General features: G+C 42.5%; 1 protein-coding gene across 1 annotated transcript in view; it reads left to right on the top strand.

The window, feature by feature from the left end:
- ak5 (adenylate kinase 5) overlaps window positions 1-21572 on the top strand; it is a 230521-nt gene that overhangs the window by 30467 nt on the left and 178482 nt on the right. Inside the window, exon 5 of the mRNA XM_055882419.1 lies at window positions 1793-1906. Coding sequence (XP_055738394.1) covers window positions 1793-1906 — 114 coding nt within the window. The remainder of the gene's footprint in view (window positions 1-1792; window positions 1907-21572) is intronic.

Here is a 21572-nt window from a genome sequence, read left to right as displayed (position 1 = left end):
CTCTTCTCGCGTCTCATTACCAATGTCCTGGTTGTCTGCCAGCCATGACTCAGCTGTCAGCTGCTTGAAGAGGCACCCTATCCCCTATCTAGCGCACTACTTTGTTCACTACCCCTATGGACCCTGGTCCATAGTAGTGCGCTAGATAGGGAATATGGTGCCATTTGGGAGGCAGGCTGGGTCCTGTGTGGCCCACTGTGTCTTTATGAGCAACAAACATCCCATTTCCTCGTTCTCACTTAGCTGATAGAACCACGACCTGCTCTGTCCATGCAACTGATTAAGGCTGGTGGAGTGTGTGTGTGTGTGTGTGTGTGTGTGTGTGTGTGTGTGTGTGTGTGTGTGTGTGTGTGTGTGTGTGTGTGTGTGTGTGTGTGTGTGTGTGTGTGTGTGTGTGTGTGTGTGTGTGTGTGTGTCAAATCAAATCATATTTTAATTCACATGCTTCATAAACAACAGGTATATGACGGCGCCTTCACAACGTGGACAACAATAGATGAATAATAACACAAGGAATAAATACACAGTGAATAACTATAACTATATACGGGTTACCAGGACCAAGTCGCTGTGAAGTGGGTACGAGGTAATTGAGATAGATATATAGAGCTATAGGTTCACTATTTAACTAACTATTCATCAGTTTTATGACTTGGGGGGTAGAAGCTGTTTGGGGTCCTTTGGTTTCCGGACTTGGTGCATTGGCACCGCTTTCCGTAGTTATTTTTAGATTAGATTCTTACTCATGTCCTGTATTTCCACTAAATCATGCATTTTCCCTGTTGATTTGAGCAAACTGTGCCGTAACATTCTACCCCCTCTAGAATACCAGGCTATTAGTCTCTGTATCAACACACAGGACAGTGGAATACCAGGCTGTTAGTCTCTGCATCAACACACAGGACAGTGGAATACCAGGCTATTAGTCTCTGTATCAACACACAGGACCGTGGAATACCAGGCTGTTAGTCTCTGCATCAACACACAGGACAGTGGAATACCAGGCTATTAGTCTCTGTATCAACACACAGGACAGTGGAATACCAGGCTATTAGTCTCTGCATCAACACACAGGACAGTGGAATACCAGGCTATTAGTCTCTGCATCAACACACAGGACAGTGGAATACCAGGCTATTAGTCTCTGCATCAACACACAGGACAGTGGAATACCAGGCTATTAGTCTCTGCATCAACACACAGGACAGTGGAATACCAGGCTATTAGTCTCTGCATCAACACACAGGACAGTGGAATACCAGGCTATTAGTCTCTGCATCAACACACAGGACAGTGGAATACCAGGCTGTTAGTCTCTGCATCAACACACAGGACAGTGGAATACCAGGCTATTAGTCTCTGCATCAACACACAGGGCAGTGGAATACCAGGCTATTAGTCTCTGCATCAACACACAGGACAGTGGAATACCAGGCTGTTAGTCTCTGCATCAACACACAGGACAGTGGAATACCAGGCTATTAGTCTCTGCATCAACACACAGGACAGTGGAATACCAGGCTGTTAGTCTCTGCATCAACACACAGGACAGTGGAATACCAGGCTATTAGTCTCTGCATCAACACACAGGACAGTGGAATACCAGGCTGTTAGTCTCTGCATCAACACACAGGACAGTGGAATACCAGGCTATTAGTCTCTGCATCAACACACAGGACAGTGGAATACCAGGCTATTAGTCTCTGCATCAACACACAGGACAGTGGAATACCAGGCTGTTAGTCTCTGTAGGTTGTAGGTTGATTTCTAAACTAGCTCTATGTCCTTACAGGAGACCACCATCACTGAGATTAAGCAGAAGATCATGAAGATTCCAGACGCCAGTGGGATTGTGATTGATGGGTTTCCTCGTGATGTGGGACAGGCGCTTTCTTTTGAGGACCAGGTGAGAAATAGACCTGTGGTATTGCTATACTACTGTATACTACTATACCACTGTAATATATAGCTATACTACTGTATACTACCATGGCACTGTAATATATAGCTGTATTGCTATACTACTGTATACTACTATGCCACTGTAATATATTGCTATATTATTGTATACTACTATACCACGGTAATATATAGCTATATTGCTATATTACTGTATACTACTATACCACGGTAATATATAGCTATATTGCTATATTATTGTATACTACTATACCACGGTAATATATAGCTATATTGCTATATTACTGTATACTACTATACCACGGTAATATATAGCTATACTACTGTATACTACCATGGCACTGTAATATATAGCTATACTACTGTATACTACCATGGCACTGTAATATATAGCTGTATTGCTATACTACTGTATGCTACTATGCCACGGTAATATATAGCTATATTGCTATATTACTCCATACTACTATACCACGGTAATATATAGCTATATTGCTATACTACTGTATACTACTATGCCACTGTAATATATTGCTATACCAGACAGGTGTGGTTGGTTGAACACGTCTTCCCACACAGACAGAGTTCCCACTTTATCTGGATAATCCCATATAGAGGATCTACAGATAGTCATACTATCAACAAAGTATCTGTTGATAAGCAAATGCTAAAGCCTAGGTTTGCTCCTAGCAGGACTCCCGTAACGGAAATATCACTGTTTTGTCCCTCATGAGACGCCGTAGGAACAACAACAGCCTCAAAATTCCTCAAAATACTCTGAAATCATTTTAAGATAAATCAATAAATCTGTAATTCATTTTGACCTTTTTTTCAGAGAAGGTCTTAGTGTGCAATTTTACATCTAAGATGTTTGGTGCAGTTTTTCTCGAATAAATCTGCATGAAAATTAGTTGTCTAGCCCACAACTTGTTCCCATTCCCACTAGGAGTAGTACTGTTGACCAATCATCGACGACGGGGAGTAGACTACTGACCTTCGAACTGCCTCAAGATGTTGTCTGTAGATCCTCTGTTCTCCCGGTCGTTGCTGGAAATGAGAACGTGTTCTCAGTCAATTCACCTGGTAAAATAACAGTCAAATAAAAATACATTAAAACAGGCAACAACAACAACAACTTGCTGAACACCAAAAATGTCGTCATAATATATGCGCAAAATGTTTTGACGCGACATACTTTAGGTTAGGGTTAGAATAAGGGTTAGAATAAGGGTAGGGATTTAGGTTAGGGTTAGAATAAGGGTAGGGCTTTAGGTTAGGGTTAGGGTTAGAATAAGGGTAGGGATTTAGGTTATGGTTAGGGTTAGAATAAGGGTAGGGCTTTAGGTTAGGGTTAGGGTTAGAATAAGGGTAGGGCTTTAGGTTAGGGTTAGGGTTAGAATAAGGGTAGGGCTTTAGGTTAGGGTTAGGGTTAGAATAAGGGTAGGGCTTTAGGTTAGGGTTAGAATAAGGGTAGGGCTTTAGGTTAGGGTTAGAATAAGGGTAGGGATTTAGGTTAGGGTTAGGGTTAGAATAAGGGTAGGGCTTTAGGTTAGGGTTAGGGTTAGAATAAGGGTAGGGCTTTAGGTTATGGTTAGAATAAGGGTAGGGATTTAGGTTATGGTTAGAATAAGGGTAGGGCTTTAGGTTAGGGTTAGAATAAGGGTAGGGATTTAGGTTAGGGTTAGGGTTAGAATAAGGGTAGGGCTTTAGGTTAGGGTTAGGGTTAGAATAAGGGTAGGGCTTTAGGTTATGGTTAGAATAAGGGTAGGGATTTAGGTTATGGTTAGGGTTAGAATAAGGGTAGGGCTTTAGGTTAGGGTTAGAATAAGGGTAGGGCTTTAGGTTAGGGTTAGGGTTAGAATAAGGGTAGGGATTTAGGTTATGGTTAGGGTTAGAATAAGGGTAGGGATTTAGGTTAGGGTTAGGGTTAGAATAAGGGTAGGGCTTTAGGTTAGGGTTAGAATAAGGGTAGGGATTTAGGTTATGGTTAGGGTTAGAATAAGGGTAGGGATTTAGGTTAGGGTTAGAATAAGGGTAGGGCTTTAGGTTATGGTTAGAATAAGGGTAGGGCTTTAGGTTAGGGTTAGGGTTAGAATAAGGGTAGGGATTTAGGTTAGGGTTAGGGTTAGAATAAGGGTAGGGATTTAGGTTAGGGTTAGAATAAGGGTAGGACTAGGGTTAGAATAAGGGTTAGGGTTAGGACTAGGGTTAGGCATAAGGTTAGGGTTAGAATAAGGGTTAGAATAAGGGTTAGAATAAGGGTAGGACTTTAGGTTATGGTTAGAATAAGGGTTAGAATAAGGGTTAGAATAAGGGTTAGAATAAGGGTAGGGCTTTGGGTTATGGTTAGAATAAGGGTTAGAATAAGGGTTAGAATAAGGGTAGGGCTTTAGGTTAGGGTTAGAATAAGGGTTAGGACTAGGGTTAGAATAAGGGTTAGGGTTAGGACTAGGGTTAGGCATAAGGTTAGGGTTAGAATAAGGGTTAGAATAAGGGTTAGAATAAGGGTAGGACTTTAGGTTATGGTTAGAATAAGGGTTAGAATAAGGGTTAGAATAAGGGTTAGAATAAGGGTAGGGCTTTGGGTTATGGTTAGAATAAGGGTTAGAATAAGGGTTAGAATGAGGGTAGGGCTTTAGGTTAGGGTTAGAATAAGGGTTAGGACTAGGGTTAGAATAAGGGTTAGGGTTAGGACTAGGGTTAGGCATAAGGTTAGGGTTAGAATAAGGGTTAGAATAAGGGTTAGAATAAGGGTAGGCCTTTAGGTTATGGTTAGAATAAGGGTTAGAATAAGGGTTAGAATAAGGGTAGGGCTTTAGGTTATGGTTAGAATAAGGGTTAGAATAAGGGTTAGAATAAGGGTTAGAATAAGGGTAGGGCTTTAGGTTAGGGTTAGAATAAGGGTTAGGACTAGGGTTAGAATAAGGGTTAGAATACGGGTTAGGGTTAGATTAAGGGTTAGAATAAGGGTTAGGGTTGGAATAAGGGTTAGAATAAGGGTTAGGGTTAGGACTAGGGTTAGGCATAAGGTTAGGGTTAGAATGAGGGTTAGGACTAGGGTTAGGGTTAGAATAAGGGTAGGACTTTAGGTTAGGGTTAGAATAAGGGTTAGAATAAGGGTTAGAATAAGGGTAGGGCTTTAGGTTATGGTTAGAATAAGGGTAGGGCTTTAGGTTAGGGTTAGGGTTAGAATAAGGGTAAGGCTTTAGGTTAGTGTTAGAATAAGGGTAGGGGTTTAGGTTAGGGTTAGAATAAGGGTAGGGATTTAGGTTAGGGTTAGGGTTAGAATAAGGGTAGGGCTTTAGGTTAGGGTTAGAATAAGGGTAGGGCTTAAGGTTAGGGTTAGAATAAGGGTAGGGATTTAGGTTAGGGTTAGGGTTAGAATAAGGGTAGGGCTTTAGGTTAGGGTTAGAATAAGGGTAAGGCTTAAGGTTTGGGTTAGGGTTAGAATAAGGGTAGGGCTTTAGGTTAGGGTTAGGATAAGGGTAGGGCTTTAGATTAGGGTTAGAATAAGGGTAGGGCTTTAGATTAGGGTTAGAATAAGGGTAGGGCTTTAGATTAGGGTTAGAATAAGGGTAAGGCTTAAGGTAGGGTTAGGGTTAGAATAAGGGTTAGGGTTAGGACTAGGGTTAGAATAAGGGTTAGGGTTAGGACTAGGGTTAGAATAGGGTAAGGCTTTAGGTTAGGGTTAGAATAAGGGTAGGGCTTTAGGTTAGGGTTAGGGTTAGAATAAGGGTAGGGCTTTAGGTTAGGGTTAGGCTTAGAATAAGGGTAGGGCTTTAGGTTAGGGTTAGGGTTAGAATAAGGGTAGGGCTTTAGGTTAGGGTTAGAATAAGGGTAAGGCTTTAGGTTAGTGTTAGAATAAGGGTAGAGCTCAAGGTTAGGTGTGGTGGTTAATTTCTTTACTATCAAATGAGGAGAGACAAACTTATCACACAAGTCAGAGTCATACGTAAACTAAATCTTTAATCACTTATTATTAAGGGAGCAGGTCAATACAACTTATAAAGTGAATCGATTGAGTGCTCTATGATAATGATTGCTGGTCGATGAATCACCCTCGGATGATTCGTTGCGAGAACTGAGACAAAAGTACAAGTCTTTTTATAGCTAAGATACACCCCCTTCAGTCTACATGACAAACAACAGATGTATGGAATGATGGGTCACAAGGTTAAGATCTGTATGAAAGGTACCTATAATACATAGCAGACAGCATCTGCTGTGTCAATAGTTTTCATTGTATTGAGACCAGTGGCTGGCCCTCCGACTCCAAACTGGAACCATCTGTCCCTGGTACGGTATAAAACAGAAACATTAACTCGTGCTCTGGAATGCTCTTTAGGTTTAATCACCCAAAAGACATCATAAATCTCCTCTGTCAGTGTTATCTCCCAGAACCCTCTATTCTGTTGCATAACACAACCATTTGATGCAATAAAAGTATTATAACATAATCTTGCAATTTTTCCATCATAATCCCCCATTTTGAGAATCCTCTCAACTTAAATGAAAATTACAGGATTTACAAACATTCATTCACATGTAGAAAAGGCACAACATTCTTCATAAACCAAGAAGCATAAAAGCAATAACTCATTGCATGTGTTCCTGCATGTGACCGTCTGCTATAGCACTGGCTCAGCCTCCTCCCATGAAACGTATCCCATTTCCACCTCCAACTCATGTTCTAAGCATTCTAGCAATTTGTCTGGGAAGGTCATGATACACAGTCACCTGTACGAACCCATGAAGAAAAACAAAAAAATGCATACAGTTTATAAGATTCAAAGCTATATTTTCACAGTGCATACAACAATGGATAAAATCATATTTAGTTATCTATCACACTCCAATGGATCAGCATGGTGGGAATAACTATTTCCATCCCAGAAACTAAAATGAGCATATCTTGTTAGACAAATCCAGGTAGTGACTCCTAGTTAAAGGACATTTTATTCCATTGGTGCCTAATGAACATGACCCAAGACAAGCATTATGATTCCACTATTTATAAGGCAATGCCTATAGATCAAATAGATTAGGATCAATTTCACTCTCCGGGTCAGAGTTCACCCTCTCCATTCACCAGGGCATGCTGAGAATAGTGTTAACATCTTTAGTACACAACAACAATCAAAATAATAAATCCATAAAACATGAATTGCTTCACTCATATAGTTATTAATAACATACTAAACTCAAATCAATCCTTCAGTTTTAGAAAACATTCAGTTTCCAAATCATAATCACAACCCAAATTAATTATCCAACCAAAATGTAGAATGACAATGCTCAGTGATTCAAATTGGTCTTATCACTCAAAGTAATAAAAAAACTCAATTTAACACACATCAACATTGGCAGAATGTACATTCATATTAACATCCAGTATAATTATCCTATAGTTCGACTATTAATAACTTGTTTTATCACGATTATAATAGCAGTATCAACGCATTTGTAATCCAAATTATTATATTTTATTTGTTTATTTTATTTGTGTTACTATAATTTGATGTGTAGACCTCTACAATCAACCTGATACCCCAAAAGTCTAAAAACACTTCTGGGCAGTTGACAACCCCCTCCTTCAGGCACTGATTCTTCTGGTGTCCTTTTCGTTCTTCTTCAGATAACTTTACAGTTCAAAGTGAATGGCCCATGATAATGTCCCAATTGCAACGTCTCACCTGAGCCGCCGCCACCTTTACCACCCATTATGTCTTGTCCATTCGTCAACCAGTGTACCATGCCACATAGGAGAAGTTTGGAACAGATTTCTCCCCAGGCTCACTCCACGTGGACTCCTGTCACACTCTTGAGAGAAAAGACATGAGGGAAAAGCAGTCGATAGCTCTGATTGGACGCTGCATGCAGGTTGCTGGCTCAGGACTCAGATCTCTCGGTAGAAGTGGTGGGGACAGGGCCGTATTCAACGTCTTTGTCACTCTTCTTCAGCCAATTAGAAGGGGTTTTGAGGTACACACGCTGTTCGGTCCGATTATCTCTTCCATGCATTAAGACAACGTCAGATGTCACTTTTCACGATAACCTCGAGAGAACAGACCAGAACAACAGTTTAGTTCAGTTCATAAAACTATATGTTAAATGATTACTTTTACAAATTATTCTTAATACAAATGTCTAAACATGTGTAAAAGAGAATATCCACACATTATATTGTAACTATTCTTTTCAAATTGGCCTATACTCCCCATCACACGGTTAACTTCATCGTAGAGCCACAGGATCAGGAAGTTAGACCTATAACCCATCGGGAATAGAACAGAACTAACAACACAAAATTCACATATCACTCAAGGTGGGTAAACTTAAATCCAAAACCTCAGAGGACTGTTCCCTCCCTCGTTTTTTGACACATAACTCTCCATGAGAGTAATGTGTAAAAAAAAACAATAAAAAAAACACTACTACTGGTCAAAAAATAAAACAAAATTTCAAAGAACAAAATAAAAAATAAAATCACTACTCTTAAGAACTCCATAAAGAAAACGAATTGTACCCATATGACCTTTAGATCAGTATTACAAGTGACCATACATTCATTATCCAAATAGCTTCCCAATGAGGGTGATCAAACCACACTGGAAAGTCATGACAGAGGTCAGAGGTCATGGAAACCGTTTAAATAAGTGTTCCTTACTATATTAGACAAATGAATGGAAAACAGTCAAACATTTCATACATGTCGTATCCCAGGTTTCCAGAACATTCCTTTATCAAAAAGAATTCATGTGTTTAATTAAAAACTCTGAAAACTTCTGACAATTCCATGTGTGTGCCCCTTTAAGATACCGGGGCACTAAGACAAATGGAAAACTCACTAAACCCAAAGGAAATAGAAAACACAAATCAAACACAGTATTTTTAAAAACACCAACAAATAGCCATAACAAGTGTGTGGATATTTGCAAACCTTAAGGTCAAAACAAACCCCCCCAAAAAAACGTCCAGGCGTTATTTAATTTGGTAGTTTACGGCCTTAATCTCACTCACTCTCCCCAAAACCATAGCCCGGGGAAACATTTCAAAGAGAGACAATGAAACCACAATTTTCCCAGGAAAAAAAAAAACACAAAACACTTGGTTAGCATTCGTTATACTACACCGATACAGCAAAACAAAAGTTTGAACTACAAACAAAACCTGATAATAATGATAAATCCACCGTACTCCCTCAAATCATTAATCATTAGTTTGAATCTACCTCAATGTTTATGTATGCTTAATTTAGCATGCGCTACCCTTAGACACAATTATCCTGGTATCGTTACTAGACCAATGTCCAACAGATATAAGGGTAGGGCTTACGGTTAGGGTAACAGATATAAGGGTAGGGCTTACGGTTAGGGTAACAGATATAAGGGTAGGGCTTACGGTTAGGGTAACAGATATAAGGGTAGGGCTTACGGTTAGGGTAACAGATATAAGGGTAGGGCTTACGGTTAGGGTAACAGATATAAGGGTAGGGCTTACGGTTAGGGTAACAGATATAAGGGTAGGGCTTACGGTTAGGGTAACAGATATAAGGGTAGGGCTTACGGTTAGGGTAACAGATATAAGGGTAGGGCTTACGGTTAGGGTAACAGATATAAGGGTAGGGCTTACGGTTAGGGTAACAGATATAAGGGTAGGGCTTACGGTTAGGGTAACAGATATAAGGGTAGGGCTTACGGTTAGGGTAACAGATATAAGGGTAGGGCTTACGGTTAGGGTAACAGATATAAGGGTAGGGCTTACGGTTAGGGTAACAGATATAAGGGTAGGGCTTACGGTTAGGGTAACAGATATAAGGGTAGGGCTTACGGTTAGGGTAACAGATATAAGGGTAGGGCTTACGGTTAGGGTAACAGATATAAGGGTAGGGCTTACGGTTAGGGTAACAGATATAAGGGTAGGGCTTACGGTTAGGGTAACAGATATAAGGGTAGGGCTTACGGTTAGGGTAACAGATATAAGGGTAGGGCTTACGGTTAGGGTAACAGATATAAGGGTAGGGCTTACGGTTAGGGTAACAGATATAAGGGTAGGGCTTACGGTTAGGGTAACAGATATAAGGGTAGGGCTTACGGTTAGGGTAACAGATATAAGGGTAGGGCTTACGGTTAGGGTAACAGATATAAGGGTAGGGCTTACGGTTAGGGTAACAGATATAAGGGTAGGGCTTACGGTTAGGGTAACAGATATAAGGGTAGGGCTTACGGTTAGGGTAACAGATATAAGGGTAGGGCTTACGGTTAGGGTAACAGATATAAGGGTAGGGCTTACGGTTAGGGTAACAGATATAAGGGTAGGGCTTACGGTTAGGGTAACAGATATAAGGGTAGGGCTTACGGTTAGGGTAACAGATATAAGGGTAGGGCTTACGGTTAGGGTAACAGATATAAGGGTAGGGCTTACGGTTAGGGTAACAGATATAAGGGTAGGGCTTACGGTTAGGGTAACAGATATAAGGGTAGGGCTTACGGTTAGGGTAACAGATATAAGGGTAGGGCTTACGGTTAGGGTAACAGATATAAGGGTAGGGCTTACGGTTAGGGTAACAGATATAAGGGTAGGGCTTACGGTTAGGGTAACAGATATAAGGGTAGGGCTTACGGTTAGGGTAACAGATATAAGGGTAGGGCTTACGGTTAGGGTAACAGATATAAGGGTAGGGCTTACGGTTAGGGTAACAGATATAAGGGTAGGGCTTACGGTTAGGGTAACAGATATAAGGGTAGGGCTTACGGTTAGGGTAACAGATATAAGGGTAGGGCTTACGGTTAGGGTAACAGATATAAGGGTAGGGCTTACGGTTAGGGTAACAGATATAAGGGTAGGGCTTACGGTTAGGGTAACAGATATAAGGGTAGGGCTTACGGTTAGGGTAACAGATATAAGGGTAGGGCTTACGGTTAGGGTAACAGATATAAGGGTAGGGCTTACGGTTAGGGTAACAGATATAAGGGTAGGGCTTAAGGTTAGGGTAAGTAGATAGTTAGTTGAAATGTTGCAGACAGTTATGGAACATATCTGAACATCTACTAATCAGCTGCCAACCGTACTTGGGACCAGATAAACCAGATGCTGCTGGAGCTGTTCAAATCCACCAGACCTTGTTTCACCCCAATCAAGCTGGAGATCAGCTGTTCAAGTGAACACACACACACACACACACACACACACACACACACACACAGACACACACAGACACACACACACACACACACACACACACACACACACACACACACACACACACACACACACACACACACACACACACACAGTGTCGCTCTGCTGTTTCTCAGAACTCTCTGAACACAAAAAACGGAACTCGCAACACACAAACACAACATTACGGCTCAATGTTGGCGAGCGTTGTCACTGGCCGACCAGGGGCCTGTTAACGGAGATTGCTGCTTCACAGCTGAGTGGCCGATGAGAGCGATATGGGTAGAATGCATCTAGATGTTGAAGGTGTTTATTGTGTGTGATGGCGGGATGCACTCATTATCACATTAGAGCTCACTTAGCGTTTATCTGCTTTTAGACAATACTCACCATAGCCATAATGCTGAATGAATTAAACATGGATTAAATAGGAGATAGAGAAGATAGACAGATATAGGAGATATATGAGATATAGGAGATAGAGGAGATGGACAGATAGAGGAGATATAGGAGATAGAGAAGATAGACAGATAGAGAAGATAGACATATAGAGGAGATGGACAGATAGAGGAGATATAGGAGATAGACAGATAGAGGAGATAGACAGATATAGGAGATATAGGAGATATAGGAGATAGAGGAGATGGACAGATAGAGGAGATATAGGAGATAGAGGAGATGGACAGATAGAGGAGATGGAGGAGATAGAGAAGATGGACAGATAGAGGAGATGGACAGATAGAGGGGTTGGAGGAGATGGACAGATAGAGGAGATAGAGGGGATAGAGGAGATAGACAGATAGAGGAGATTGACAGATAGAGGAGATGGACAGATAGAGGAGATGGACAGATAGAGGAGATGGACAGATAGAGGAGATGGACAGATAGAGGAGATAGAGGAGGTAGAGGGGATAGACAGATAGAGGAGATGGACAGATAGAGGAGATGGACAGATAGAGGAGATATAGGAGATAGAGGAGATAGACAGATAGAGGAGATAGACAGATAGAGGAGATAGACAGATAGAGGAGATAGACAGATAGAGGAGATAGAGGAGATAGAGGGGATAGAGGAGATAGAGGAGATAGAGGAGATAGAGGAGATATAGGAAGATAGAGGAGATAGACAGATAGAGGAGATAGAGGAGATAGAGGGGATAGAGGAGATAGAGGAGATAGAGGAGATAGAGGAGATAGAGGAGATATAGGAGATAGAGGAGATGGACAGATAGAGGAGATGGACAGATAGAGGAGATGGACAGATAGAGGAGATGGACAGATAGAGGAGATGGACAGATAGAGGAGATGGACAGATAGAGGAGATGGACAGATAGAGGAGATGGACAGATAGAGGAGATAGAGGAGATAGAGGAGATAGAGGAGATATAGGAGATAAACAGATAGAGGAGATATAGGAGATAGAGGAGATGGACAGATAGAGGAGATGGACAGATAGAGGAGATGGACAGATAGAGGAGATGGACAGATAGAGGAGATAGACAGATAGAGGAGATATAGGAGATAGACAGATAGAGGAGATATAGGAGATAGACAGATAGAGGAGATAGACAGATAGAGGAGATGGACAGATAGAGGAGATGGACAGATAGAGGAGATGGACAGATAGAGGAGATATAGGAGATAGAGGAGATAGACAGATAGAGGAGATAGAGGAGATATAGAAGATAGAGGAGATAGAGGACATGGACAGATAGAGGAGATGGACAGATAGAGGAGATGGACAGATAGAGGAGATGGACAGATAGAGGAGATGGACAGATAGAGGAGATGGACAGATAGAGGAGATGGACAGATAGAGGAGATGGACAGATAGAGGAGATAGAGGAGATAGACAGATAGAGGAGATAAACAGATAGAGGAGATATAGGAGATAGACAGATAGAGGAGATAGACAGATAGAGGAGATGGACAGATAGAGGAGATGGACAGATAGAGGAGATGGACAGATAGAGGAGATGGACAGATAGAGGAGATGGACAGATAGAGGAGATAGACAGATAGAGGAGATATAGGAGATAGACAGATAGAGGAGATATAGGAGATAGACAGATAGAGGAGATGGACAGATAGAGGAGATGGACAGATAGAGGAGATGGACAGATAGAGGAGATGGACAGATAGAGGAGATGGACAGATAGAGGAGATGGACAGATAGAGGAGATGGACAGATAGAGGAGATGGACAGATAGAGGAGATATAGGAGATAGAGGAGATAGACAGATAGAGGAGATATAGGAGATAGAGGAGATAGAGGACATGGACAGATAGAGGAGATGGACAGATAGAGGAGATGGACAGATAGAGGAGATGGACAGATAGAGGAGATGGACAGATAGAGGAGATATAGGAGATAGACAGATAGAGGAGATGGACAGATAGAGGAGATATAGGAGATAGAGGAGATAGACAGAGAGGGGGTAGAGGAGATACATACTGTAGATAGGATAGACAGATACAGTAGAGTACTGTAGATAGGATAGACAGATACAGTAGAGTACTGTAGATAGGATAGACAGATACAGTAGAGTACTGTAGATAGGATAGACAGATACAGTAGAGTACTGTAGATAGGATAGACAGATACAGTAGAGTACTGTAGATAGGATAGACAGATACAGTAGAGTACTGTAGATAGGATAGACAGAGACAGTAGAGTACTGTAGATAGGATAGACAGATACAGTAGAGTACTGTAGATAGGATAGACAGATACAGTAGAGTACTGTAGATAGGATAGACAGATACAGTAGAGTACTGTAGATAGGATAGACAGATACAGTAGAGTACTGTAGATAGGATAGACAGATACAGTGCCTTGCAAAAGCATTCATCCCTTGGTGTTTTTCCTATTTTGTTGCCTTACAACCTGTAATTTAAAATAGATTTTTATTTGGATTTAATGTAATAGATATACACAAAATAGTCCAACGTGAAATGAAAAAAATTACTTGTTTCAAAAAGTAAAAAAAAAAACAGAAAAGTGGTGTGTGCATATGTTTTCACCCCCTAAATAAGATCTGGTGCAACCAATTACCTTCAGAAGTCACATAATTAGTTAAATAAAGTCCACTTGTGTGTAATCTAAGTGTCACATGATCTGTCACATGATCTCAGTATATTTACACCTGTTCTGAAAGGCCACGGAGTCTGCAACACCACCAAGCAAGGGGCACCATGAAGACCAAGGAGCTTTCCAAACAGGTCAGGTACAAAGTTGTGGAGAAGTACAGATCAGGGTTGGGTTATAAAAAAATATCAGAAACTTTGAACATCCCACGGAGCACCATTAAATCCATTATTAATAAATGGAAAGAATATGGCACCACAACAAACCTGCCTAGAGAGGGCCGCCCACCAAAACTCACGGACCAGGCAAGGAGGGCATTAATCAGAGAGGCAACAAAGAGACCAAAGATAACCCTGAAGGAGCTGCAAAGCTCCACAGTGGAGATTGGAGTATCTGTCCATAGGACCACTTTAAGCCGTACACTCCACAGAGCTGGGCTTTACGGAAGAGTGGCCAGAAAAAAGCCATTGCTTAAAGAAAAAAATAAGCAAACATGTTTGGTGTTCGCCAAAATGCATGTGGGACACTCCCCAAACATATGGAAGAAGGTACTCTGGTCAGATGAGACAAAAATTGAGCTTTTTGGCCATTAAGGAAAACGCTATGTCTGGCGCAAACCCAACACCTCTCATCACCACGAGAACACCATCATGGTGGTGGCAGTATCATGCTGTGGGGATGTTTTTCAACGGCAGGGACACTGGTCAGAATTGAAGGAATAATGGATGCCGCTAATACGGGGAAATTCTTGAGGGAAACCTGTTTCATTCCTCCAGAGATTTGAGACTGGGACGGAGGTTCACCTTCCAGCAGGACAATGACCCTAAGCATACTGCTAAAGCAACACTTGAGGCGTTTAAGGGGAAACATTTAAATGTCTTGGAATGGCCTAGTCAAAGCACAAACCTCAATCCAATTGAGAATCTGTGGTATGACTTAAAGATTACTGTACACCAGCGGAACCCATCCAACTTGAAGGAGCTGGAGCAGTTTTGCCTTGAGCTTATGGAGACATACCCCAAAAGACTTGCAGCTGTAATTGCTGCAAAAGGTGTCTCTACAAAGTATTGACTTTCTGGGGGGGGGGGTGAATAGTTTGAGCTGTGTGCTGATTGGTTGCAGTTTGTTTTGATAAGAAATCATTTCCAATCACCCTTCTTGTTGTGTTCAATATGTAAATGTCCTGGTAAACCGACCAATCAAGCCTCAGAGCCATACAAACATGCTCTACGTATTTCACCTCCAAGACGTTACGGTCTAGTTACTGTAGACACAAACTAAAGTATGGGAGGTGTCGTGTCTTTGGCTATGCCGGATTAAGTGATATGACATACTATTCTATAAAATAATTTCTCTGTAATTAATATTACCTGATTAAGCTAATCAGGTAGATCATTAACTAGAAAGTCGGGGTACCACGAAATAATGTTTATAGAGCTGTGATCTTCCGAATAAACTCTTAAAGACCTAGTAATATTTTTACATCAGTAGCAGTCAATATTTAATCGTCACCTTATTTCAGTGTCATCTGAAAGTTATAAATTCTTGGTTATCTTCACGAACCCTGGCTAACAAGTTGAATCAGAAATACAGAATTCGGTTTAATCATTTATTTACTAAATACCTAAATAATCACACAGAATTACATATACACAGAATGTATCATATATTACAAATTATGTCATAAAGGAAAACGTTCCTAGCGGACGGAACAGATATGACAGCTGGTTACACAAAGAGGGGGGGGGTTTGAGTGAAAGAGCGGGAAGACTGAGGAACAAAAAAGGTTTTATGTGCCTCTATCGGGCCGTAGGCAGCTATGCTATCGTAAATACAGTAAAAATTACATTTAATCTTTTCACAAATAGTTTCATATTTAAACATTTAAATTGCACAACAATTCCATGTGAATCTGATAACTAGAATGTGTAGATTTTCCAAGATACAGTTTTTGTCTTATCATCAGTAATCATGTCTCAGATGCCAACTGATCTGACATCGTATTCTTTAAGTACCAACACATATTTTCAACTGGTTCAGTTTCCCACCTTTTGATGTTCCCAGACTCTCCATGTTAACAAAGATCTTCAATAGTCACATCGGTAGTAGATAGTAGTAGATAGAGTAGTAGTAGTAGATAGAGGAAAAAAGGGAAAGGTATTTAATTAAGGGGGTCATAAACCCTCCCCCCTCAGGCCAACGTCATGAGAAGTTGGTTGGTAGGTCTGGGAATTGCCGGGGACCTAACGATACAATACTATGCCGATACTTAGGTGCGGATGTATTGCGATTCCATACTGTGCTTTTATTGTGATATGACGTTCCAAGCATATTGCTCATTAACTGTCTGCTGCATTAACATTAGCTGCAGAAGGACAAGTTAGAGCATGAGGAAATGTGTGTGTGTGTGTGTGTGTGTGTGTGTGTGTGTGTGTGTGTGTGTGTGTGTGTGTGTGTGTGTGTGTGTGTGTGTGTGTGTGTGTGTGTGTGTGTGTGTGTGTGTGTGTGTGTGTGTGTGTGTACACCAAGGCTCTGGTCCAGTGGATGGCAGATCGATAGACAGATGGACTGTGTGTGTGTGTGTGTGTGTGTGTGTGTGTGTGTGTGTGTGTGTGTGTGTGTGTGTGTGTGTGTGTGTGTGTGTGTGTGTGTGTGTGTGTGTGTGTACACCAAGGCTCTGGTCCAGTGGATGGCAGATCGATGGACAGATGGACTGTGTGTGTGTGTGTGTGTGTGTGTGTGTGTGTGTGTGTGTGTGTGTGTGTGTGTGTGTGTGTGTGTGTGTGTGTGTGTGTGTGTGTGTGTGTACACCAAGGCTCTGGTCCAGTGGATGGCAGATCGATGGACTGTGTGTGTGTGTGTGTGTGTGTGTGTGTGTGTGTGTGTGTGTGTGTGTGTGTGTACACCAAGGCTCTGGTCCAGTGGATGGCAGATCGATGGACTGTGTGTGTGTGTGTGTGTGTGTGTGTGTGTGTGTGTGTGTGTGTGTACACCAAGGCTCTGGTCCAGTGGATGGCAGATCGATGGACTGTGTGTGTGTGTGTGTGTGTGTGTGTGTGTGTGTGTGTGTGTGTGTGTGTGTGTGTGTGTGTGTGTGTGTGTGTGTGTGTGTGTGTGTGTGTGTGTGTGTGCGCGTGCGTGTGTGTGTGTGAGGTCTAATGAAGTATCTAAAGGGTTGTGTGTTTCTTTTTTCTCAGAATGCTCAATATGTTCTAGAACATTCCTCAAAACGACAAAAGCGAAGTAGAAGAAAACAACAAAATATTTGTGCGCTAAGACAAAAATAATAAAAGAACAGACAGATAATGGCGTGTCTACATCTCAACCGTCTCTGTTGGTCCTGACCATAAGACTTCATCCACATGTCGTCTTGAGCTCGGCAGCGTGGAAAGTATGGCCTGGAGTGCCGTATGCAGGCCTGGCATGACCCCTGATCCATGTCTCCACAAGCCTCCTCCAGTGCCTGTAGAAGGTCTACGCGTTGGTGGGGGGGGGGGGGGGGGATATTGAGTGCGATGAAAAGTGGGTGATCTGTGAACCAATTGCGGACCACAGCAGCCCCGGTGGAAACTAACATTGTCCCCAGATGATAACATACCTGGGCTGCTCTGACCCCTGGTCATTAGGGATTCGTCTGTTGCGGAGGGTGTCCAGAAATGTGATAATGTGTGCATTGGCTGTATAGGCCTGTTGTATGGGCCTGTTGTACGGGCCTGTTGTCTGGGTCTGTTGTACGGGTCTAGGATGATGGTGAAGGATGCTGTTTTGACTAATAGCTGCACACATTGTTATGTTGCCACCTGAGATGGTGATGATGGCACGGTGTCCGATGATACTTCCGCCGCTTGCCCCTTGTTTTTGCAAGGTTGAAGCCTGCCTCGTCCACATATATTAACTCATGATGCGCTGTATCTGCTTCTAGCTCCATGACTCTCTGAAAGAGACAAGACAAGAAATGTAGCACAGTAGGAAACGACAGGGATCAGTCAACATTATGTAGGAAACGACAGGGATCAGTCAACATGATGTAGGAAACGACAGGGATCAGTCAACATGATGTAGGACAAGACAGGGATCAGTCAACATGATGTAGGAAACGACAGGGATCAGTCAATATGATGTAGGAAACGACAGGGATCAGTCAACATGATGTAGGACAAGACAGGGATCAGTCAATATGATGTAGGAAAAGACAGGGATCAGTCAACATTATGTAGGAAACGACAGGGATCAGTCAACATGATGTAGGAAACGACAGGGATCAGTCAACATGATGTAGGACAAGACAGGGATCAGTCAACATGATGTAGGAAACGACAGGGATCAGTCAATATGATGTAGGACACGACAGGGATCAGTCAACATGATGTAGGAAACGACAGGGATCAGTCAACATGATGTAGGAAACTACAGGGATCAGTCAATATGATGTAGGAAACGACAGGGATCAGTCAACATGATGTAGTACAGTAGGAAACGACGGGGATCAGTCAACATGATGGAGGAAACGACAGGGATCAGTCAATATGATGTAGGAAAAGACAGGGATCAGTTAACATGATGTAGGAAACGACAGGGATCAGTCAACATGATGTAGGAAACGACAGGGATCAGTCAACATGATGTAGGACAAGACAGGGATCAGTCAACATGATGTAGGACAAGACAGGGATCAGTCAATATGATGTAGGAAACGACAGGGATCAGTCAACATGATGTAGGACAAGACAGGGATCAGTCAATATGATGTAGGAAAAGACAGGGATCAGTTAACATGATGTAGGAAACGACAGGGATCAGTCAACATGATGTAGGAAACGACAGGGATCAGTCAACATGATGTAGTACAGTAGGAAACGGCGGGGATCAGTCAACATGATGGAGGAAACGACAGGGATCAGTCAACATGATGTAGGAAACGACAGGGATCAGTCAACATGAGGTAGGAAACGACAGGGATCAGTCAACATGATGTAGGACAAGACAGGGATCAGTCAATATGATGTAGGAAACGACAGGGATCAGTCAATATGATGTAGTACAGTAGGAAACGACAGGGATCAGTCAACATGATGTAGGAAACGACAGGGATCAGTCAACATGATGGAGGAAACGACAGGGATCAGTCCACATGATGTAGGAAACGACAGGGATCAGTCAACATGATGTAGTACAGTAGGAAACGACAGGGATCAGTCAACATGATGTAGGAGACGACAGGGATCAGTCAACATGATGTAGGAAACGACAGGGATCAGTCAACATGATGTAGTACAGTAGGAAACGACAGGGATCAGTCAACATGATGTAGGAGACGACAGGGATCAGTCAACATGATGTAGGACAAGACAGGGATCAGTCAATATGATGTAGTACCATACACTTCCATATATAGCTTACCTGCACATATTCATATCTCAGTTGTTTTACACGGTCTTAGTTTCTTTCCAAAAGGGTACAGCTGTTTCATCCTAATTCTATTGCGTTTCAGTAGACGAGACAGTGTACAGATTAGACTCACTCTGTTGACGTTGTGGAATACGGTGTTATCTGCCGTTATACGGTCCTGCACTTTTCTGAGTCTGATGCAATTATTTGCAATGACCGTATTTACAATGTGGGTCACCTGCTCTGGAGTGAACAGTCAACCTCTTCCAACAGATGCTGGTTTTTCTTGCAAAGTAAAAGCATTTGAATGGTTTTAGTGATAGATCCTTCTCATTATGAAAGTACATTACATATAACTGTACCAGTAAGACTACAGTTACTTACCGTTACTTACCGGTTCTCATTTTCTAAATATCCGGATGATACCTGCAACAGTATAACGGCTCAGATTTGGTTGAACCCGTTGCCCTGCCTCTTCCTCCTCCTCCTCTTACTTCTTCACCTCCTCGTCCTCCTTTTCCTCCTCCTCCTCCTCCTCTAGTTCTCACCCCTCTTACTCTCTGTCCAGTATTGGCCTCCATTGTTGTCCAAACCAAATGTTTACCTGTGGCCTATTTATAGTGCTCAATCTCTGATTTCATCAGTTATTGTTTTTCTGATTCCCCTTCCTTTTCCTCGTCCTCTCCTCGTCCTCCTCCTACTTCACATCTTCCTCCTCCTCCTTCACCTCCTCCTCCTCCTCCTCCACCTCATCCTCCTTCACCTCCTCCTTCACCTCCTCCTCCTCCTCCTCCTCCTTCACCTCCTCCTCCTCCTCCTCCTCCTTCACCTCCTCCTCCTCCTTCTCCTCCTCCTCTTACTTCTTCACCTCCTTCTCCTCCTCTGTCCTCCTAATCCTCTTACTTCTTCACCTCCTCCTTCACCTCCTCCACCTCCTCAACCTCCTTCACCTCCTCCACCTCCTCCTCCACCTCCCCCTCCTTCTCCTTCTCCTCATTCTCCTTCACCTCCTCCTCCTCCTTCACTTCCTCCTCCCTCTCCTCCTCCTCCTACTTCACATCTTCCTCCTTCTCCTCCTCCTCCTTCACCTCCTTCACCTCCTCCTCCTCCTTCACCTCCTCCTCCTTCACCTCCTCCTTCACCTCCTCCTCCTCCTACTTCACATCTTCCTCCACCTCCTTCACCTCCTCTTCCTCCTCCTCCACCTCCTCCCCCTCCTCCTTCACCTCCTTCTCCGCCTCCTCCTTCTCCCACTTCTCCTTCACCTCCTCCTTCACCTCCTCCTCCTCCTTCACCTCCCCTTCCTCCTCCTTCACCTCCCCCTCCTATTCCTCCTCCTCCTCCTTCACCTCCTTAGCCTCTTCCTCCTCCTCCTCTTACTTCTTCACCTCCTCGTCCTCCTTTTCCTCCTCCTCCTCCTCCTCTAGTTCTCACCCATCTTACTCTCTGTCCAGTATCGGCCTCCATTGTTGTCCAAACCAAATGTTTACCTGTGGCCTATCTATAGTGCTCAAGCTCTGATTTGTAAGTGAACTCATTATCTGAAAGTGTTTTCACATGTGTCAATGTGGAAAGGCAATTGGCTAAATAGTGGAGCAACGTAGAGACCAACGGACACTATTTAGTGTTTACAATGTTTACAGTTTTGCAAAAAAGTGTGTTATAAAATTACAAACTGAGTGTAAAGCAAAGAGAATGTTCAGTCTGGTTGATAAATACATTGACTAGAAGGGTTCATGGTTTCAGAGATAGTGCTTCAAGAATCACTGTCAGTGTTTCAAGCATTCAGGAAAAACTCTAATGAAGACCTGCGTTCTGCCTTTGTGGTGTCATCTCCCTGCCAGCTCATTGATATAGCTGTGTGTCCTACTACCTACTACCTAGTGCAGTACTATGGACCAGGGCCCATAGGGCTCTATGTGCACTATATAGGGAATAGCTTCCATTTGGGAGGCAGCCACCAGTGTTCTGCGTGTGTGTGTGTGTGTGTGTGTGTGT

The sequence above is a fragment of the Salvelinus fontinalis genome, chromosome 26 (assembly GCF_029448725.1).
Source record: "Salvelinus fontinalis isolate EN_2023a chromosome 26, ASM2944872v1, whole genome shotgun sequence".
NCBI lineage: Eukaryota > Metazoa > Chordata > Actinopteri > Salmoniformes > Salmonidae > Salvelinus > Salvelinus fontinalis.
The sequence above is the reverse complement of the archived record's forward strand: the minus strand, read 5'-3'. Positions and strand labels throughout refer to the sequence as shown.